Source organism: Lissotriton helveticus, chromosome 5_1 (assembly GCF_964261635.1).
Source record: "Lissotriton helveticus chromosome 5_1, aLisHel1.1, whole genome shotgun sequence".
NCBI lineage: Eukaryota > Metazoa > Chordata > Amphibia > Caudata > Salamandridae > Lissotriton > Lissotriton helveticus.
The window spans coordinates 230,035,820-230,059,864 of NC_136065.1; the positions used below are offsets into that span (position 1 = coordinate 230,035,820).

Here is a 24,045-nt window from a genome sequence, read left to right on the forward strand (position 1 = left end):
CTCCTTCTCTGCATTCCTAAGCTACTGAATCGCATCAATAGTTTCAGTCATCGTCTAGCCTTTACGTCTCCATGTAAGAGAAATACTGTATTAATGATCATTTAATATTCCTCAACACACACTACATGTAGAATAATGTATGCACCAGTCTTAGTGTCTGTTAGCCTTTGCCCTGATAACTTTTGGATTCCATCAACATGTTCTCTAAACATCAGATACTAGATAGTGTTTAGGTACATGTCGCTCTGACTCTCCAGACTTCAGTCTCTCCTTCTAGCGCAGAAGTCATAGCCCCCAGCTTCTCCCTAGTTACACGTCATTGCCAGCTTGCGCGCACCACTAGGTTAGAGGTCCCGGCTCCTTCGGTAGCCCCCTCCATGTTTCCGCCCCATTTATGACATATTCTGTTACGTCTACATCACATGTCTATGTATACGCCTCCTGTTACACCCACTTTCATCCTTATCTTTCGCGACTGTTGCTAACTCCACCCACTGTCACACCTACTGTATGTACTGTAATGCAATTGTTTTAGTATATATACTTGTGTATTGTTATTAAAAGCCAGCGAGCTCATTCCAGCTCCTGCCCGACAGCTGTCGGGGCCCCCCTGTTGGCTAGCCATCCCAGATCTTGCCCGTGCAGGTTGTCCTGTTCCTGTCCTTTATGCTGTATTAAACCTGCAAACTCCTACTACCTCGAATCTTGACTCTTATTTATTGAGCTATCTGTTATTGTTATATCTAGTCAAAAATAGAGGTATTATTTATTTATTTACCACAAAAGGCTGGGAGATTAATCCTGATAAATTGCAGGGTCCCGCGCAACATGTGAAATTTTTAGGTATTCATTGGCATGAAGGAAATAGAGAAGTAATTCCTCAAGTGAAACGAAAAATTACAGAATTTGCAGTCCCTAAGAATAGAAAAGAAGCCCAAAAATTCATTGGTTTATTTGGCTTTTGGCGCCAACATATTCCACATTTTGACCCCCTTGTACAAAGTTACACGTAAAAAGAATGCGTTTGAATGGAATAAAGCACAGCAAGATGCGTTTGATTTGTCGAACGAAGCGATTCAGCATGCCATGGATTTGTGGCCAGTGCGTGATGGTGATGTGGATCTGAATGTATCTGTACAAGATATGTATGCAAATTGGAGTTTATGGCAGAAGCAAGGTAATACTAGAGTACCCCTAGGTTTTTGGACTAAAAATTTACCAGACGCTGGTGAGCGTTATACACCTTTTGAGAAACAGTTGCTTGCATGTTACTGGGCTTTAGTAGACACTGAGCAATTGACACTGGGACATGATGTGATTTTGAGACCAGAGATCCCTATTATGCAATGGGTTTTAAGTTCGCCGAAAACCCATAGAATTGGACATGCTCAAGAAATGAGCATAATCAAATGGAAATGGTATATACAAGATCGGGCTTGTGTGGGCCCAAAAGGAGTGGCAATGTTGCATGAGAAAGTGGCGCAGGCGCTGATGAAAGAGAGAGAATGAGTTCCTGTTAAATGGGGTATGCCGTTCGATGATCTGTCCGTGGAGGATAGAAAACACGTTTGGTTTACGGATGGTTCAGCAAGGTATATAGGAGAGAAGAGACATTGGAAGGCCGTTTCCTACAACCCCATAACCCAAAAGTTACTGAGCACTACTGGTGAAGGGCGAAGTAGTCAGTTTGCAGAATTATATGCTGTATATCAAGTTCTGAAACAAGAGTTACCTGGAAAATGCTATATTTTTACTGATTCATGGTCCACCGCGAACGGACTAGTGATGTGGTTACCTACATGGAAGTCCCATAATTGGAGAATCCATGGAAAGGAGATCTGGGGTAAAGAATTATGGCAGGAAATTTGGGAGTTCCTTCCTCAAAGCAATGTGACAGTTTTTCATGTTGATGCTCATATGCCTATTGACTCTTTGGATAAATTATTCAATAATATTGCAGATGAACACTCTAAAATCTTTGAGGCAGTGGTGGACCAACGAAATTCTGATTTGGCAGGCTTGGCGAAATGGGCTCACCAAAAGGCAGGACATTATGGCGAGAAAATTACTAGCAGGTGGGCTGCTGAGAGAGGCATTTATATTCCCCTTGATTTGATTAAAACAGCCATACTCCACTGTCCTATATGTCAACATTCCCGACACAGAGAGGTGCCTCGAATAGTGAAAGGCCAGTTGCATCGAGGCTAATCCCCTGCACAGATTTGGCAGATTGATTATATTGGTCCCTTACCCATAAGCAGAAACTGCCAATATGTTTGTACTGTTGTTGATACTTTTAGCGGTTTTTTTAATCGCGTTCCCTTGTAAGAATGCTACACAGGTAAATACTTTGAAAACATTAGACTTTATTACATTGTATTATGGTACTCCACTTCAGGTGTAATCTGACAATGCATCACATTTCAAAGGAAGATTAGTACACAATTACTGTGCAGAAAATATTATTGATTGGGTGTTTCATATACCCTATTATCCACAAGCATCCGGTTTGATTGAGCGAATGAATGGACTACTGAAAGATCAATTACGCAAGTTGTTAGATGGTACCTTAAAGAATTGGAGAGATCATTTATCAGATGCTTTATTGATTTTGAATAACAGACCATATTTGTATGCAAATTCTCCTTTAATGCGTTTGTTTCCTCCAGCAGCTGATGTCAAACCTAATACGATTAAAAGTACTGTGTCCTATTGGGAAATCACCCCCGGAGTCTTGGCTCCATGTATAGCTACCCCTGGATCTGCAGGCTTAGACCTGCTTTCTTTAAAAAGCACAGTTTTGAAAATTAACATGATCACCATAATTGAAACAGGAATAGGTGTCCAAAATACCTACAGAATATTTTGGTTTGATTGCCCCAAGATCTGGTTTAGCTTTAAAAGGTATACAGGTGCTTGGCGGAGTAATCGACAGTGACTACCAAGGAGAAATTAAAGTTATCCTGTTGAACAGTGGCGATTCTGAAATTATGATTAACGAAAATGATAGAATTGCCCAATTGGTCATTATGCCTGTTTTCAGTGGTGCGATTCAAAAGGGCACTGCTCCAACTCTGTTAACAATGCGTGGAACGGGTGGCTTTGGTTCCACCGATAACCCCGGAGCTAGAGTGTGGGTGCAGTAGCCGAATAATCCCCCTGAACAGGCCGAAATTATTGCAACCGGATCTGATAACCGTACTAGTGATGAGGCCAGGACAGGAAGGCTGGGATGTAGTCCCAGCTGATAAATGTTATCTGCGAGAATGAGTAATGCCTGTTGTTTGAATTTCAGAACATTATATGGATTGCTGCTGCCGGATGTGTCGTCGTTGGACTCCCGTGGGTCTGCTGCGACGAGAGTCAAGAAATTGTCCGGGACCGGATTAACCCTGTGGACCGAGGACATCGTTCTATTGCTTCGTGGGACACTACTACAAATTTCTGGGCCAGCTTGGCCCAGACGATCATGAACTCATCCCATTTTTGTTTGACTTCCATGAGGTCCGTCAATGACATCCTCACCACATGTCTTGTGGCTGTCCTGATATACACAGCTTCCCTTCTACATTACTTTAATGTATCTGAAGTTCATCCCGAATTTATTTATTCAGACTTTACACCCTACAGTTAGTGCGCCTCATGTACTGTTCTAAGTGAACCAGAGCCCCCAAAAACTTTCAAAATTTTAACTTATAATATCACTGAGAGTGATACATGTTTTAAGTTCACGTGTGATCCCAAGTACATAGGCAAATGTGCCCAATTACGATTGGAACATTCTACTTTATTTACTACACATGAAATTTTTTGGTGTCAGACTAGAACTGCTGACTCGTGTGTTTCCCTCGACAATGACATGAGCTGTAAACGTATAATATTAACCGTGAGTCATTATTATCATGTGTTATTACCAACTGGATGTCTCTTTTCCTGTGGCAATGTATCCTGGTCCTATATCCCGGCAAATATTTCTGGAGGCCCGCGTGCTCTAACACGCATAAGCCTTTTATTATTTTCCCCTGATGGAACAATGTCATACCGTGTTGCACGTGATGTTACACTTTCAAGTGATTGTGGCTAGTCACTTCATCTTTTCTCCAACACTGAATATCTTAGTTTAGCTATGTCCATTTTAGGTGTTCCTGCTTTAGCTGCACATAATGCCAAAACTATAAGTAAACTTGCCTGCTGGATGGTAAAATCCCTCTATAGTACCTCTACTACTAACTACCTGTTATTAGATAACCAAGGAGAACGCCGTGCCATCTTACAGAACAGGGCCGCTATTGATTACTTATTATTGAAACATGGTCATGGCTGCTCAGATTTTGAGGGTATGTGTTGTTTTAACTTATCAGACCATTCCCAATCTATTAGATCCCATCTTAACAAATTACATGAGCTGACCCAAGAAGTGAGAGAACATTTAAATGGAGGGTGGTTTGATTGGCTTTTTAGTTGGCTACCAGATTTACGACAAATTTTAGGTGGAATTGTTTTGGTAATTTGCATTTTGGTTGCCATTTGTTGCTGTATCCAATGTATACCATCCTTTTTCCAGATGTTCCGCCCCAATGTTATGAATAGATCATTTAGTATTGTTTCTTATTATTCCACAAATGATATACATTCAGTGTGAGATTCCTCCCCCTAGATTAGCTATTCTTCTAATCCTTCAATGCTAGTACATATAGTCAGGAGTGGAGTGTAACGCCAGGGTAATTTCTAGCCTTTTCTTAGACTAAAAGTGACTATAATCTACTACCATTTCAGTCTTAGCAACCTGTTCGTTTATTAATAGAGCTTAACTATGTGCTTTGACAGGGTCTAGTGCCTTTTTCCCGTTAGTTAGGCCTGTAGGCCCGAAAACCATAGGACAGCCATTTTGGATGGCTGTCTCATCCATTTTAGATAGCTGCCTCGTCTGTCCGAGGTGCTTGCAGAGCAAAGGTAATGTTTAGAGTTAACTTATTATTAGCTAGTAAGAAACCGGTCGAGACCGGCCCTTATCGAAGGAATGTATTTTGCTCTTTGGTGGAAGACGCAACATGCAGGTGGCCACTGCGGAAGGCGTGAGAAGCCGGAGACTGGTACAGGAATTCGGTGGGAGTCGGCCTATGACTGGAAATTTCCGTAGAGAAAGGGAGGGATATATTATCAGAGAGCAAGTAGCAGACAGTGAGAGAACAGCGTGTGGAGCAGACAGATGAAGTTGGTCCAAGAGCTGGTGATCAATTGCTAGCTTGTAACGAAGAGGAGGAAGAGATCAAGAATCCTGTGAGGTCAACATGCAGGAGTGGTAGAGACAGAGACTGAGTCCAGAAGAGGGTTCGAGTTTCGGAACCAAGGCAGCGTAGACGAGGCGTAGCGGTGCAGACGTGTATTCGTGAGCCATAGTGGGAGAGCAGAGTCCCGAGCGAGTGAAGACCCGAGAGGGAGAGAGGGATCAGCTCCGCTGCTGAGATGGAAAGACGCACGTATAAGGTGAGGCGTTCTGAGTTAGTGTAGAATACATACATCTAATAATCCATTTTCCTCCCTTTTTAGGTTGTAGATGGGGACTAATTGCAACTATGTCTAAATTGCTAATACTATGTCTAATTGTAGAATAAAGATATAATGTCCAATACATATGTTTGAGCGTTGTTTCCATGACAGGACTAACCTTTCTTTTTAACCAGGTACTGGTAGGTTGTGAGGAGACCCTTCTAGCAGGTAACTGAGAAATGGGGACTGGGTAGTTTATGGCTGGAAGGAACTCCCAAATGATATAATCAGATAACTCTTCTAAATTAGAAATAGTACAGATCGTCGGTGCACCTTAGGTTTACCGCCGATCCCTATAGAACACACCACTGGGAGACAACAGGTTTACCAGCGGGAAGTGTAGATAATATTGATCCTAAGAGTTAGGGAAGGAGTCGCCGGACGCTAAACGAGGAGTCGCCGGACGCTAAACGAGGAGTCGCCGGACGCTAAACGAGGAGTCACCGGACGTTAAACGCGGAATAGTCGGGAGGCTTGAATCCACTAAGTAATTAAATAAGTCGCCGGACGTTATCCGAGGAGTCGCCGGACGCTAAACAAGAAATAGTCGGGAGGCTTAAATCCATTAAGATGAGGTAAATATAGGATAAAACGTGAGAGTAGTTTTAATTGTACAGGCTTGTAAATAGCTAATAATCGCCTTCTCAGGCAAGTCCTCCCAACATCTTGTAAATAGTGACCTGAGAAGAGTGTGTTTACGTGACGACTGAGTTAGCCACGGTTGATGGCTGCCTGTTATAAAAATCCGGTCGTTACACCAGTATATGCTGTTGCACCACTGATGCACCATGCAAGTGCATCATTGTTTAACACCTCACTAGACAACCTTTAAGCTGTGGGCAGAGAAGTCCAATTAAAGGTGGTCTGACAGCATGCTGCAGCAGAGGCGGAGCTCTGTCGCCCTGTTAGACAAGGTCACTGCTGAACAATCCAATACAGTATCCAAAACATAGACTGGGTAAACTAAGCTTATCTGATCTGAACAGCAGCACAACCAATCTAGTTCTAAAAGATGTAACTCTAGGGCCAGATGTATCAAGCGTTTTCCCGTTCGTAAACGGGACGATTCTCAGAATCGGCCTGTTTGCGAACGAGTAAAAGCCTTTTGGGATGCATCATCCCAAATGCATTCGGAAAATAGGGAATCGCAATTTTTTGCGATGACCTATTTTGTGAATGCATTTAGGGAATCACAATTTGCGATTCCTTAAATGCAATGCAGGAAGCAAGAAAAAAATTGCGACCTGGCTTTAACCGCTACCGCGCTAGCGGGTTTTCCCGCTGTGCGCTGAAAATTCGAAAATCCCGCGTTACTTGACAAAGCCAGCTCGTCATGCGCGTAGCGCACGTAACGCCCATGACGAGCTGGCTTTGTCATCCGAATCGAAGGGGTTAAGGAATCGCAAATTACCAGCAACTTCTAGTTGGTGGTAATTTGCAAATTCCTTTCAAAATGGACTTTTTAGCATTTTTCTAAGTGTCATGTGGTGCACCTACATGCCCTTAGAGCAGTGCTTTCCAAACTGTGTGGCGCGACACGTTACTGTGTCGCGCCCCACACGTAGGTGTGTCGCGTGATGCGCCTCGATGACGTAGGCAGGCCGGCCGATATTAGGCCGGGGAATGCGACTTGAGCCCTCTCACCAAAGGATTTCGACGTGCACGCGACAAGGTGGAAGGCGGAGGGCAGAGGTCAGAGGGCAGAGCAGCTGTGGAGCGGAGCCTCGTGATCTGGAGTTCTCGGATTATACAGCAGGTAAGCTCGCCTCCATACACACACGCACACGAAATAAAAAAGGTAAAATAACGGTATGGGAAATAATTATATACAACCAGTGGACGTTCATTCCGGGAATTGTTTTTATTATGCAAGGTCATCTGTTTTTATTTCCAGTTCATTAATCCTGTGCAAAGGGCCTCGTAAAAAAAGCATTTTCACTAGCTTTGTTCAGGAGGGTAATCAAGAAGCTATTTTCGCCGTGACACTAATAGTACATTTGGAAGTGGGGTGAATTACTGTGAAGGCCTCTGCAGCGTCTCTGGCAGCTCACCCAGGACAGCTGAAATACAATCTGTTTGTCTTCATGTTCGTTTCCTCTCCGCCGTCAGGCCGTGCTGCCGGACCACAGTCGATTATTGCAATATTATACTTGCGCCATCACATACAAAGAAGGGTTGTAGTCGTACTCTAATATGTACACACCATGCTTCGGTGATTTCATGTATTCTAGCGGATTGTCTTCAAACGTGTAGCTCTCCAACATGAATTATATTACAATGGCGCACTGGAGACTGCACAGTTAAGATGCACTGTAAGATAATGTTCCTTTCACAGTAGTGTGGGAGTTTTGATATAAAAGATTTGGGTGGTGCTCCCGCAGGGACCTCTCGGGGTTAGTAGCGCAGGATTTCTGTGGGCTTACTCTACTGAGAAATGTTTGTAATTTTCATTGCGCCTCTGTGTTCCTCAGGCTGTGCTGTTGGAAGATCTCAAATTTAGCCCCTCTGTGCTCTTCAGAAGTCCCACCTGACAATCCCTTCTTACTCTTCGGCAGAGTACTCTGTGAAACGGATTCTCTTGTGTGTGTTTATTTTGTTACTGGTTAAGTATCAAGAATTCAGTTCTACATTGATGAGCTTCAGTTTAGTCTCTGCTACTATGTCCACCGTTTTCTTTTAGTCTGCCCTCAGTGAATTAGATTGCCATTGCATCCATTTTGGCCTATCATAGTTCTAGTGTCCTAGATGGCCACCAGGATAAGGTCGAGCCTGTCAGTCATTCACCCCCACCCTGATGCTTGTGGACGCCTGTTGCTTGTGGATGTCTGTTGCTTGTGCATGTCTGTTGCTTGTGCATGTCTGACGCTTGTGCATGTCTGACGCTTGTGCATGTCTGACGCTTGTGCATGTCTGACGCTTGTGCATGTCTGACGCTTGTGCATGTCTGACGCTTGTGCATGTCTGACGCTTGTGCATGTCTGACGCTTGTGCATGTCTGACGCTTGTGGATGTCTGTTGCTTGTGGATGTCTGTTGCTTGTGGATGTCTGTTGCTTGTGGATGTCTGATGCTTGTGGATGTCTGATGCTTGTGGATGTCTGTTGCTTGTGGATGTCTGTTGCTTGTGGATGTCTGTTGCTTGTGGATGTCTGTTGCTTGTGGGTGTCTGTTGCTTGTGGATGTCTGACGCTTTTGGACGCCTGATGCTTTTGGACGCCTGATGCTTGTGGACGTCTGTTGCTTGTGGACATCTGTTGCTTGTGGACGTCTGACGCTTGTGGATGTCTGACGCTTGTGGATGTCTGACGCTTGTGGATGTCTGACGCTTGTGGATGTCTGTTGCTTGTGGATGTCTGTTGCTTGTGGATGTCTGTTGCTTGTGGATGTCTGTTGCTTGTGCATGTCTGACGCCTGTGCATGTCTGACGCTTGTGCATGTCTGACGTTTGTGTGGATGTCTGTTGCTTGTGGATGTCTGATGCTTGTGGATGTCTGATGCTTGTGGATGTCTGTTGCTTGTGGATGTCTGTTGCTTGTGGATGTCTGACGCTTTTGGACGCCTGACGCTTTTGGACGCCTGATGCTTGTGGACGTCTGTTGCTTGTGGACGTCTGTTGCTTGTGGACGTCTGTTGCTTGTGGACGTCTGACGCTTGTGGATGTCTGACGCTTGTGGATGTCTGACGCTTGTGGATGTCTGACGCTTGTGGATGTCTGACGCTTGTGGACGCGTGACGCTTGTGGACGCCTGACGCTTGTGGACGCCTGATGCTTGTGGACGCCTGATGCTTGTGGATGTCTGATGCTTGTGGATGTCTGATGCTTGTGAATGCCTGATGCTTGTGGATGTCTGATGCTTGTGGACGTCTGTTGCTTGTGGACGTCTGTTGCTTGTGGACGTCTGTTGCTTGTGGACGTCTGTTGCTTGTGGACGTCTGTTGCTTGTGGACGCCTGATGCTTGTGGACGCCTGATGCTTGTGGACGCCTGATGCTTGTGGACGCCTGATGCTTGTGGACGCCTGACGCTTGTGGATGCCTGACGCTTGTGGATGTCTGATGCCTGACGCTTGTGGATGCCTCACGCTTGTGGATGCCTCACGCTTGTGGATGCCTGACGCTTGTGGATGTCTGATGTTTGTGAATGCTTGAAGCTTGTGCATTCCTGACGCTTGTGCATTTGGGTCAAAGAAAGAGTTTGACACACCGGGAAGGAACATAAAAGTAATGCTTGCTAGCCAGAAAATTATGTCACTCACTGAGCATCAACTTTTGGGTACAAACTGCAAAAAAGGAGAAATAAAACGCCCTGTTCAGTGCAGTGAGACCCTTAGTACAGGAACAAGACTTAGGTCACAAACAAGGTCAATATCTCATCTGCCTCATTACAAGTGCTTGCATAACTTCCAAGATCTTTGTCTGATGTGCTGCTTCAGGCAAGGTTTTTTTTTCTTGAAACCTGGGACTTGTAGTCCAGTTTTGCAATGGAATAAACAAAACTACAAGACTTGGAATTCAAAGAAGAAACTTGGACTGGAGCCGCACATCATGCAAGAACCCGGGAAACTCGACAGGGCTGTAAGTGAATTATATCCTATGACACCTTAGTTCAGATAGCATGCCTGAACACTTCTCTTGCCGGTGCAAAGCATGAACTTGTGGATCAGTGGTAGCATGATAGCTCTGCACTCCTTGATCCATTATAGAAAAATGTGTGACACAGCACTGGCGCAGGACCAATATATAAATTATGGACCAAGACTGAACTGTCTGTACAGCAAAACTAGAATAACTTGGTAACTTTGTAATGAGATTCCACAAGACAGGTTTATCCCTTGTTAAGAGGCATATTATACTAAATGAGACCCCACTCTGATTGGCATTCTAATTTGAGATGCAATTAATTGACACAATGAGCATCTAGTTGTAACCACATCTCCGAGATTGGCGCAATACTAGTTAACTAACTTAGCACCATGGGATACAAACTACACCTCTGAGATTGGTGGCATATTAATTGTATGCCAATACCGTTAATGTACCCCTCCACTCATGCCCTGCTTGGCTTGCACAGCAGAGCATTGACAACCATATTTTTCTGTGTTATGCCCATGGTCAGCTTTCATGTCCACCCCATGCCAAAGACCTTTCGTGCTTAGTTGCACTGGCCGCAGCTTGAACCTTTGTTGTGCTTGTTTTTAATGAGCATATTGAATACCATTTGAGCTCGGATTTCACATGATTATCTACTACTCAAATCCTGAAATGTTACTGGAGAGAATCCAGACTAAGCGAGGCGTAAGACTTTTAAACTTCGTATCTCATGTTCTTCCTATCTCTAGATTTCCCCATTTCATTTTCCCGGAAGGCAAACAGGAACTCAAAATGGATACGTTTATAATTCGGAAGCGAAAAGCTGGTGACGATGACGTTTGCGGAGAACAAAATGTAGCAGCTATTGAGCAGAGTACCCAAGAATCAACTGAACAATCTTTCTCAGTGCATAAAAAGTGTAAAGGGAAAATCGCCAATCCCCGTTTATATAAGAAAGCTTATATGGAACTGGGGTTCACATTTTCTGGTAATGAAAACCATCCTTGTCCCCAGTGTTTAATTTGTGGGGAAATACTGGCAAATGAAAGTATGGTGCCAAATAAATTAAAACGCCATTTTACCACAAAACACAGCCATTTGTCAAAAAAACCAGTGGAATACTTTATTGAGCTTGCAAAATCTATAAGGAAGCAGTCTGCATCCTTCACAAAGAGAATGAAGACATCAGAGAAATCTCAAAAGGCAAGTTACTTGGTTGCTCAAATAATTGCCAAAAACAAGGAACCGCACACTGTTGCCGAAACCACCATTAGGCAATCTTGCTGTGCTATTGTTCGGACAATGTTTGGGCCAGAATTTGAGATTGAGGTTAATAAAATCCCTTTGGCAGATAACACAATTGGAAGACGGATTCAAGATATGTCTGCTAACGTTAAGCTGCAAATGAAGGATATTTTTCAAGATGACAATATGATCTTTGCATTGCAACTAGATGAATCAACAGATGTCAGTGGGTTAGCTCAATTACTGGTTTTTATACGTTTCATTCATATTGACACAATTATTGAGCAATTCCTGTGTTGCCTAGAACTTCCATTGAGAACTAGAGGTGAGGATATATTTTAAACTTTAGATTGCTTCATGAAGGAAAATAATTTGCGCTGGTTAAATTGTGTTGGGATATGCACGGATGGCGCACCATCAATGGTTTGCTCAACAAAAGGTTTTATAGCTTTAGCAAAGAAAGAAAATGAAAGTATCATATTTACTCATTGCTTTTTACATCGCGAGGCACTAGTCGCGCAAACCATTGGGAATGAATTAAGGGAAGTTATGGACAAAGTGATTCAAATGGTGAACTACATTAAAAGTCGACCTCTTAAATCAAGAATATTTGCTCATATTTGTAAACAAATGGGGGCAAGGTTTAAAAAGCTCCTACTGCACACAGACGTTCGTTGGCTCTCAAGAGGTCGAGTGCTTTGCCGTGTATACGAATTGCGTGACATGATGCTTAAACTTTTTGAGGACAATAAGCAGCACGAATTCTGTGGTCTAATTCAAAACAAACTTTGGTGCACAAAATTGGCATATCTTGCTGATGTATTTGAACATTTGAATAAAATTAACACCAGTATGCAAGGAAAAGGAGAAAATATCTTGACAGCAGTAGATAAAATTTGTGGTTTGAGAGACAAAATAAAAATTTGGGAAAGGAAAGTGAAAGAAGGTAGTTTTGAAATGTTTTCCAAAACAGATGAGTGCCAGATGAAAAGCGATATCAGCCCGCTGATTGTTGACCATTTAACATTGCTCGGAGAGAAAGTTTCTCATTACTTTCCAAATATTGCAATCAAAGACTATGATTGGATCAGAAATCCATTCCTTTCAGCTGCACCTGGGAACTTCTCTCTTATTGAAGAAGAAGAATTAGCTGAAATAAAAAATGATCGAAGTATGCTCTTGATGCATTCAGAGGGTGATTTAGACAGCTTTTGGGTTCGTGTTACAAAAATGCATCCAAACCTAGGTAAAAAAGCGTTAAAAATTCTCTTGCAGTTTTCTACTACGTACATTTGTGAAGTATCCTTTTCAACAATGACAAACTTAAAGACACTGAAACGTGGATGCTTAAAAATGCTTGATGATGAAATGCGAGTGTCTTTATCAAATATTCAACCAAATATTGACCAACTGTGTTCGTCCTATCAGCCTCATATATCTCATTGAAAAAGTAAGACAAGTGCTGTTGTTTTTATTCACATGTTGTAATTCTTGTGCTATGAGACACTTTCCAAATGATGAAATCCAAGACTATTATTGCATCAGTGTCTTTATCTAATATTCCACCAAATATTGACCAGCTGTGTTAATCTTATCCACCTCATTCATCTCAATAAAATAGTAAATGCTGTTGTTTTTATTCAAAGTTTTTCATTCTTTCACATATTTACATATTGTTAGTCATAAAGGACATCATGTTTTGGAAATGTATGTTATATTACAAATCATAAATTGTTTTTAAAAATCAATGAACAGTTTTCGTGCGATATGTTGTGTCCCCATACATTTTTATATTTACAATTTCTATGACATGTATTTGTCCTTCTCTCTTATATGCAGCTAATTTTAGCTCAAAGTGCTGAATGGAAAACATACGAGTAGTCTTATTTGGCAGGCTGCGCAGAGGAAAGCTGTCCCACCCGAGTTCAATGCGCAGAGTCCAGTTGATAAGTTTCATGATTGTTTTATCACTCACAATTCCCCCTTCCAGAATGGATTTTTGTATAACTCATATTCAGCAAGGCAACAGGTGGACTTTGTGCGTGGTTGAAAGGGTTGGCAGGGCATGCACCTGCCCTTTTTTTGCCTTATACCACTAAGTCAATGAGTGCATTATTATATTCTTGTTTCATGCACAAACCTAACCTTTCTTACACTCAGTTTTGCCAGTCACTGGCTTTGTTAGACCAGATTAACAATTCCTTTATTAACCTTCATGCTTTCTCAAATTTGCTTGGAAATGCACCATTTGCCCACTACTTTTTCAAAAATTTCTCGGGGGAGAACCCCCACAAACCCCCCTTGGGTGGTTTGTGCTCGCTCGCTGCGCTCGCTCGCGTTACCGTGTCCCTGAAAGTTTTTTCCCAAAAAGGTGTGTCACCAACATGGAAAGTTTGGAAAGCTGTGCCTTAGAGCATGTATGTGTGTCACATGTGCATACATGCATATTTCAGGGGTGTAACAGGGTGTCGTTTTGGCACCCTTGCAACTGCATGCACAATTTGCGAGTACCTATTTAGTACTCGCAAATTGCGAATGCAGTCCTATTCCCATAGTAATGAATGGGAATGTATTCCGTAATAGCGAATCGCAATTTGCGATGCGCTATTAAGGAATTTGTAGGATTCGCAATTCTTTTGCAAATCCTACATACATTGCATTTTGCGATTCTTAAATAGCAAATCAGTAAATTTTGTTATTTAAGAATTGCAAAAGCAATTCTTGATACATCTGGCCCTAAGTCTCTTAAAGATACCAGCCTGACCCAAAAACAATGCAAGGCAGGCCCCAAGTTCTTTCCATAGAAGACACAAATCCACACAAATAATTCAAGTTGAATCCTACACTACATACCTCACTCACATTAAAAAAACTCCTCTACTGGAGCGAGAATGCGTTCTTGCATCCCAACACTTTTCAGCTATCTTCACCAGCACCTAATTGCCCAGAGAGCACTCTTTGGTAATAGCAAATCATTTCTAATCACTGTGTACAAACTCTACAGCCCCTACTGTGTTCCTCTAAGAGACTTTTAAAATTCTGCTGATTAAACAGATCACGCATGGGTGTTGCAGAATGGGGGCTTTGGTTTGGCTTTCTGTTCAGTACAACTGATGAGGCAAGCTAATTACCTGGTCCTTCACAAACAAGCCTTACCTTGGTGATCCCCACCAAGGGTTGGTACTATATCTGTGTATTTTGCTGCACAGTAAGCATCAAAATATCTGCGAGGCTGTTGCACTTCGTAAACTAAATCAGTAGTCTCTGCCAAATTTGCATGTAATAGATTTGTTTTTCCTACTCTCATACTATTCATGCCCCAAAAAAGTGGTATCACTTGTAGACATTTGCCAATCACGTGTTTCACATACATGCATACCTGGCTTGTTCTGTACCCACTCCTTCCTATTAGTACACAATACAAATAAAGCAGCACAAACGCTATTTTCAACCTATAGGTATTGGCAAAACCGTGGCATGAGTTTGGCGGAAAAAACACGCACCAACAGAGATCAGCACACTCCACTTTAGAGGGTATGGCAACTTCTTGTTGAGTATCTTCTGGAGCACCAGAGCAGCTCCAGTTCCTACAAGAGAGGACATGTAATAGGAACAAAATGAAATATGATTCACTTTAGTACACACAGTTTTAATTATGGTATTGGCGTTGTAAGTTTCTGATAATACATTTCGTACTTAGAAAGTAACAATGTTAGATAGTACAAAGCACAGATGCTCAGCAAGAGGGTGGAACCAAACAAAAGATGGCAAATTTGTTCCATAACGAATGGCTGAGAGTCCTTAAGTGCCACCATTTTCTAGTCCCCGATATTGAGAGGCTGGTGAAATATGTCGCAGAATCTCAGAATGCGAGAAGCCTTCCTATAGCTTAGGGTGCTATGCCAGCATGACCACCCTGCTCTGCAATTGAATCATTTTGATTACAGTAGTGATCTCATATAATGGGGAAATGTATGGTAAACTCTCTACTGCTTAGCTGTTTCCACTTATCACATAGGTTGTGTCTGAGTGCTAATGCTTACTATGTTCCTATACCTTTAAAATATCAGCTGCTGCTGAGAATTGGGGCTCCTGCACATAATGCATTTTCCACAATTTGGAGAAGTGTGGCTCAATGGTTAGAGCGGCAGACCCTGATGCAGAGGTCTAGCCCGGGACCAGGGTTCAATTCCCGCCTCGGCGGGTCTTGGGCTCTAAAATTCCACGGACCTGATAATTCTCGCCTCGGTGCCTATTCCAATCATGGAGTCCCACTCTGGGCAATAGCTTGCTTAATCTCCACAACGACCCCCACAACGCTAAGGATGCCTGGCCTCCACCTTGGGGGTGCCCAGGAGTGGACACCTCACAGGGAAAGCCAGGATGGGTTCCACAGCGGTATTCGTACAAGCTCCTTGAGACCCTTGCGGGTGAGTAGTGCGCTATACAAGTATCAATTTACATTTACATTTACTTGCCATTACAATGTGTTTGGACTACAGGATAAATTCAGCCATTAGTAAAGTAGTTTTACTAAGGTAGTGATGCAGTAGAATCACATTTGGTGTACAAAAGGCTTGGCTATTACCACCAGCAAACAAATTGGGAGAATTGAATATGAATCCTAATTTTTATCATTTGTGTCACCAAAACTTACAATCCGTGTGTAATACCATATGATAGAAATACTACTGGACCTACAATTTGCAAAACATTTAAGAAGGAAATCTAGGTCATCCCCACATATTTTTGAGCCTCCTTCATTAAATGTGTTTGTCAAAGAGGTTAACCTTGCTAATTGCCAAATTTCACGCCTAGTCTTAACATCATAGCTATTACGTGGATTCCAGCTTGATTAGTGATATTGCTAAAATAGTAGGCTATGTTTAAAAAGCACTTTTTCGTCTGCCCAGCATCTATTGATAGTTTACTCTGAGAAGAAAATAATCCATCACCACAAAGTAACACAAAGCTACCATAACTTTACACCATATCACGCCACAACGAGAGAACATATTGTTGCTCTCAAGATGAAGAACACGTCCTGCCTACAAGAATTTCTTAGACAATCAACAGATTGGTAACAAGTTCACTTTTTCGGCTGGTATATCCCCTCTCTCAACAAATTCGTTCAAATCTTCGAATATGGGAGTCTCTTGATTGTGTTATTGGAGCCTGTTTTTTTTTATTCAAAAGAGCAGATAAAACAGATATATCAAATTTGCCATGGTGGTTTCAGCCTAACAGGAGACTTATTCCGTTATTTCCATAAAAATACCAGAATACATATACACAATAACAAACCAGTTGGGTTTAGAATACAGTAGCCATATCAGTCTTCCTTATGCTTAGTATCTCGGTAACTTCACATCTATTCAGCGGTATAGGAACATATATTTAAGTTACACAATCCAATACAATATTTTAGATCATTATAATTGCAATAGTGCAGCTAATCCTAGGTATTTCTATAAAGTGTGAGAGTGCATGAGTGCAAACATTGGATATGTGATACTTAAAATGCAAAGGAGAAGAAGTTAGCAGCCATCAATTCTATATGGTTATGTCTTATAAAGTGCTTGTGTGTAATTGAGCAAGTCCGATCGCAACCCAATACAATCTTTTACATCTGTAATTTCAATACTGCAGCTAATCCTAGGTATATCTAGAAAGTGCATTAGTGCAGACATTGGATATGTTATACTTAAAGTGCAAAGATGAGGAATTTAGGAGTCATTACTATATGATTATATCCTATAAAGTGCTTGTATGTAGAAGAGAGAGTCCTATAGGTAAATCTTTTAAGGCCCTCGACCCTACTAGTGTATGATTTTCTCAAATTTTTGAGTTCGGATCATTTTATTAGATCATTCCTGGTAAGTTAGTGCTCTATTAGTCCTCCAATTCTAGAGGATCAAAGAGCGAGCAACGAAAGACATAATAGTTATAAATACATCAGCTTGTTTACTCCAAAGTGGAGCACATTGATATAACTTTTTTAATACCAGCCCTTAATTACTGTAACATTAATTAGACATCTGCTGTCAAAATGATGGTAGACGCCGAAAAGGCATTTGATCTAATTAATTGGGATGCTCTTTTTTTATGCCCTTACAAAGTTTGACTTCCTTTTGTAGTTTACAAACAGTCTTTATAAAGTATACCATGGTGCACAGACAAAGGTTCTCAAAACTTAGCAGGAGTGGTTAAAATAAATAGAGGGACACAGCAGGGATTCCCTCTTTCACCAGTGTAGTTTACTTTTTTTATTGAACCTTTAGCTATCAATATTAGGACCAATGGCAATCTATAGCCACCAATTCTGGGAATGTCTAAATTTAAGCTATTTGTGGACAATACAGTACTTTACCTTAAGCCAGAAAGACAAAATCTTGAAGAACTAATGGCAGAATGTGATCGCTTTCAAGCAATTGGGGACACAAAATAACCAGAACAAGACAGAAATGCTTGTTTTTAGTGACCGGTATATCACATTCCCTTTAAATCTTCAACAACAGATATTTCATAAGCAACCAATCCATTATTTAAGGGTAAGAGTAACAAATCAATATGAAAAACGTTTCAGACTCAATTACTAACCAATGTTGAGCAAAATCAAGGAATCATTGGATAGATGGACATTTCTCCCGCTTACATTGATAGGACGTGTAGCATTGATTAAGATGTCTATTTTACCTTTGTTGATTTTTCTTTTATCCAATATTCCGATTAAAATGAACAGTGCATATTTTAAGGAACTAGATACACTCCTTAGGCTTTTTATTCGGAATAAAAAGGCTCTTAGAGTTAAATTTCCAATACTTCAATTGGATATAACCCTGGGTGGATTGGCGCTACCCAACATGTATTTCGATTACGAAGCAGCTCTTTCAGATAGAACATTGCAGATCTTAGATGCTGTAGGAACTCAGGACAATGTTTTGATTGAAAAGATGGTGGAGGAGGTGGGGTCTCAGATACCGGCTTTTTTTAAAGACTGCAAAATTCCCAAAAAAGACAAGATACAAGGTTTTTCGGGAATACTCTACCAGACTTCAGACATTTTATGCCAGGAGCGGACAATCCGTGGGCTATAGATATCTGCAGCTGGATGAATGCCAGGCCCTGGGGTTACAAATTCCTAAAAATCATACGAGATACTGGTATATGAACGGATTTAAAGAATTAAGACATTTTTGGGTAGGAAGCCGTATTATCTCCTGGCAGAACATCCAAGAAAGATGTGGCGATCGTTGTAAGCTTTTTTATTTTGGATACCTGCAGATCGTTCAATTTATAAAAAATAATAACGTATTAATGTTTTGTAGCCTTGAAACCCTACCTGTACATGTGCATTGCTCCAAAGACTTTCTCTACCCAAACCTCCATTAGTTTATTCACCTTGCAATACATCTTTGATACCAGTTACAAAACCAAATACAAAACATTTTGCACTCAGCCTTACGCTTGAATGTTATCACACACAGCTGTGTATGATGACACTCCAAGAGTGATTCTTAAATCTGAAATGATTGGTCCCACTGACCAGCGTGCCAACATCAGAGGCATGCCTTTGAAGGATAACTAAGAAAAGTAAGATGAAGGGTGAGTTTTCACAGAAAATATTATTTAATTCAAATCACCCTAGCCAGTCTCACATTTAAACCCAACCGTTACCATATAGATTTTTTTGTCAATGCTGGTATATTTTCTCCACCACGTCCACTGCATCAAGCTACAAAAAGATAGCAGCCACCGGCAACCCCAGAACATGGCCTAATCCCTGCTGATGAGGGGTAAATACCCCGAAACACGTGTCCAGGGATGGCGAAGAAAGCGAAGATAGCAGAGAATCGAAAGAAGATGCATCGCGGAACATGAACTACACTTACCACAGTCCCTAGGGGCGATCCCGCTGGTGTGTGAGTAGTGTGCGACCCCACCCCCAATTGTAATGTTAAAGCTCCCTCGAGCAGTTAGCTGACGAGCCTGGGACCCCGCACCTGAGTGGTACTAAACCTGGCAATATTTGGCAGCCACCGGCAACCCCAGAACATGGCCTAATCCCTACTGATGAGGGGTAAATACCCCGAAACACGTGTCCAGGGATGGCGAAGGAAGCGAAGATAGCAGAGAATCGAAAGAAGATGCATCACGGAACACAAACTACACTTACCACAGTCCCTAGGGGCGATCCCGCTGGTGTGCGAGTAGTGTGCGACCCCACCCCCAATTGTAATGTTAAAGCTACCTCGAGCAGTTGGCTGACGAGCCTGGGACCCCGCACCTGCGCGCCTGAGTGGTACTAAACCCGGCAATATTTGGCAGCCACCGGCAACCCCAGAACATGGCCTAATCCCTGCTGATGAGGGGTAAATACCCCGAAACACGTGTCCAGGGATGGCGAAGAAAGCGAAGATAGCAGAGAATCGAAAGAAGATGCATCACGGAACACAAACTACACTTACCACAGTCCCTAGGGGCGATCCCGCTGGTGTGTGAGTAGTGTGCGACCCCACCACCAATTGTAAAAACAAAACGATAGCAAGCACAACTATAGACTGCCAATTGAAGACCGAGTTATCAATGATAAACATCTGTATTGTTGTATCTTCCATGGAGGTTAAATAGAAGTCTATCAGGAGTCAAATATATTATTTATAAAAAAGAGAGAGTTTTCCCTGCGTAACCCAGAAAGGACCGGGAGATAAAGTAGCAAAAAAGAAGATTCTTTTCTGTGTGTTTTGATTCTAAGTCAACAAATAACATTTGTTTTGATCAATTATAACAACAGCACCCCAAAGATTGTATTTAAATCAAAACATAACATTTGATGTATCTAAGTGTATTTTCTTTTTTTTTTAAAACAATTTTTCATATACTCAATATGCACAATTTATTTAAAACAATAATCATATAGGTTTTAACAAAAAAACATTTTACATATTCATTCAATTTATCTTAACAGTTTATCATTACAACATACATGGTAAAAAACAATCAATAGATACAGTAAAAAAGCTTGTCGACGCATTTCGGTGCTTCTTTGTTTTGGAACACCTTCCTCAGGACTATCTAAAATATCTTCATTCTAAAATTAGACACATAACACTTGTTAGTTTTACAATGTATGGGGATTTTTTCATTTTAGCTGTTGAGGAAAAAGAGACTTAGAATTGTCTTACATTTGAGGTAATACTGATTGGTAGTACCGGAATCAATCCAGGAGTTATAATGAAATTAATGACTCCTCATCCCTGCTGTATCGTCAGGAGATCTATATATAAAATGACACCATTTTTAGAATTCAGTCCATGAATATTAGATCGAATGTTACGTAAACCAGACTTTGTTTTAACATTGCCGCTTACTTATGGTTTGCATGGAAGCCGTTTGTAGCATTGGCTCGACCTTTTCATATTTTAGATCGTATTTCTTTCATTATTCTGTCTGCTTTGACGTGATCCTTAGTTCTTCATGGACTTGTGCATAGATCCCTTCTCTTTTTTAATTGAGGCGATCAGCAGCGTCTAAATGAATAATACACATATTGTGGCTATTGCACCAAGTCTAGTTAAATATACATAGACACTCGAGGCGGGTTTCGTGAGATTTACATATTACGTATATACCTAAAATACTCGAGTGGGTAGTGGGTCATTGGGTTCCCCATTTTAACCTGATGTTATATACAATGGAAATATTAAGCAGGAAAAAGCTGAACCGCCTCTAGGTTGCAGGAGAGCTTTTATTGTTAGGTCGAGTTTGTATCTTTAAAAACAAACCATTATTTTGCGATATTGAGATAAATTCACTCTATATCAACAGGTGAATTCTGGAAAAACCCGCTAAAATGTATGGTTATATGTTTAAGAACGAGTGAACACCCGACTAAGGAAATGGGGAATTATCGATTAATAGACCCCCTTCACCTATTTTCTTAAAATCCCTCTTACCTCTCGTATTGGCTAACGCTCTGCCCGTCCGGTCTCCCTGGTTGCTCGTATCTGTTAAACTACTGCTATGAGCTTTGGCCTTATATACTGGATTTGGCTAGGGTTTAACGATGATTCTAAACACCTGTGTTTAATTGGATCGGAAAGAGACCAATTTTAGTGCCATGATTGTAGTTTATTTAGGATATTTCCGTCCACATTAGAGAACGGACTTATGTACATTAAGAGCACCCGTTCGTCAGTTTACCCGATGAGTCTGTCTATCGCTTATTTTAAGCATTATCACTTTTCGTATATTTATATATTTTCATCAAGTTAGCTATTTACATTTTATTAATTAAACAGCCATCAATGGTATTTTCCGGCGATAATTTAGTTTTTATATGAATTCACACAGCGAGATGTAATCCGCCATTTTAGTAGTTTTTTCAGTTCACGGTTACAGAAACATTCTCAATCACAATGTATCGATAGTAATGCTTCTATATACATCAATGAAACAAGTGAGTTAATTTGTTGAAAAACTGACGTGTTTTCCCAACCTGATAAGTCGTACTCGGTAGCTAGTTATTTCACAAACATGACCCTCCATACTTATAATTTTGTTTGGAATATAATTTTTTGTGGTATTTTAATTCGGATCCCACTATTTTCATTTAGACAAATACAAGGTACCAAGTTAAGTTGGAACGTCCACTTTTCTACCAGATATTATATGTCCAATGTATTAACATACAACAATTTCAGATGTATTTAGGAACATCTTATTAAATCAATCAATCAATCAGGAGTTTGTTAAAGCGCGACTACTCACCCGTAAGGGTCTCAAGGCGCTAGGGGTGGGGGGGGGGGCTTGGGGGGGTGCAGGTTCCATTCCATCAAGGAGGGGGTATTACATTCTGTGTGTAATACATTGCAGTAAAAAAAAGACAAAATGTGCTATTGGTCAAGAACACAATATTATCTGGTCGTTAATGCATGCATATATCCAACCCAGAAATTCAAAATAGTAATCATGTCTTTACCATAATTAACATCTTTTGTACACTTCATGGTTTATGTGGCAGATCAATGTTACATTGGTGTTACAAGTATCTCTTCTATTGGATAGCTCAAAAATGTCCAATGTATGTGTATAAAGTCACTTGAGTACTATCTCACCATTCTTTCCCATTCTTCTCTACTGTTAAGACCTTTAGTATATGATCTAAATTCCGACATAAAAAATTGTTCTCTCTGTTTGCGTCTCTTTTCGGTATCACCCCCTCTCATAGATATCTTGATTTTTTCCAATATGAACCATCTAAGGTCATCTTCTTTGTGGTTCTCTGTTACCCAGTGTTCGACTAAAGGGGCATTTTTCTTTTGATTTTTGAGGGCTGATCTGTGCTCCGATAAACGCAAACGCATTTCTCGGCCAGTTTTCCTAATATAACCCTTTTGACATGGGCATGTCAACAGGTATACAACATTGGATGTCCTGCAATTGACATGTTCATTCATCCAATGTGATATGCCATTGAGTTCAACTTTGTCAGATTTAATGATGGATTTGCAATGGGAACACGTTCCACACGGCAAATTCCCACGAATGGGTTTGCCCTGATCAATGGTAGGTTGGTAACTTTTTTTGGGTTCTCTATATGTCTGAACCAAGCAATTACGTATCGTTTTGTTCCTTCTGTATGAAAAGGTTGGTTTGGGCAAAGGTTTCTGTCCTTTCCTATTTAGAGTTGACCAGTTTTTGTTGATATGATTTTTAAGTTTCATGCTCATACCATTATAGTCTGAGACCATTACAATGCTGGTTTCGGCTTCTTGTATTTTGTTTTTGGGCTCAAACAGTGTTTCTCTATTCTGGTACTTCGCACGTTTATAGCTTTCTCGTAGTCTTTTTGGATAACCCCTTTGGAGCAATTTATTTTTTTAAATCTTAGCATGTTTCTCAAAAGTGGTTTTATCCGTACAATTACGTCGGATTCTGATGAACTGGCTGTAAGGGATACCATCCTTTTGACTTTTCCACACATAGCCTACCTCCCTGTGCCAAGATCTTAATGTCCAAGAAGTCAACTGCCACTTGACTTTTGTTGGCTGTGAATTTAAGATTTAAGTCTCCACAATTAAGCCAGTCCAGGAAGGCATTAAGGTCATTCTCTCTTCCATCCCAGATGAAAAACACGTCGTCTATAAATCTAGACCAGTGTTTGATATTTTCATAAAAAGGGCTGACCTCGTCAATAATGAAACCCAATGGTTAGTATGCTTGGACATTGAGTCCTTGTATACTAACATAACTCAGCAAGACACAATAACCATGATGAGAAATATACTGTGTGAGGAAGGGGGTGACCTGAATGTACAAAATACTTTTATTGTTGATTGCATTGAGATTGTCCTAATGAATAATATTTTCCTATTTAACAAGGATCTTTTTTGTCAGATAAAAGGCACAAGCATGGGAGCTACATGTGCTCCGAGCCTTGCCTGCTTATATGTTGGAAAATTTGAGGAGAAACATATCCATAACGAGGTCAGCCCTTTTTATGAAAATATCAAACACTGGTCTAGATTTATAGACTACGTGTTTTTCATCTGGGATGGAAGAGAGAATGACCTTAATGCCTTCCTGGACTGGCTTAATTGTGGAGACTTAAATCTTAAATTCACAGCCAACAAAAGTCAAGTGGCAGTTGACTTCTTGGA

General features: G+C 41.1%; 1 protein-coding gene across 2 annotated transcripts in view; it reads right to left on the minus strand.

Annotated features, from left to right (window-relative positions):
- The window catches only part of TMEM141 (transmembrane protein 141), a 143,048-nt gene that overhangs the window by 59,107 nt on the left and 59,896 nt on the right, over positions 1–24,045 (minus strand). For both annotated transcript variants that reach the window (XM_078642074.1, XM_078642075.1), the window contains exon 3: positions 14,887–14,970. In XM_078642074.1, coding sequence (XP_078498200.1) covers positions 14,887–14,970 — 84 coding nt within the window. The remainder of the gene's footprint in view (positions 1–14,886; positions 14,971–24,045) is intronic.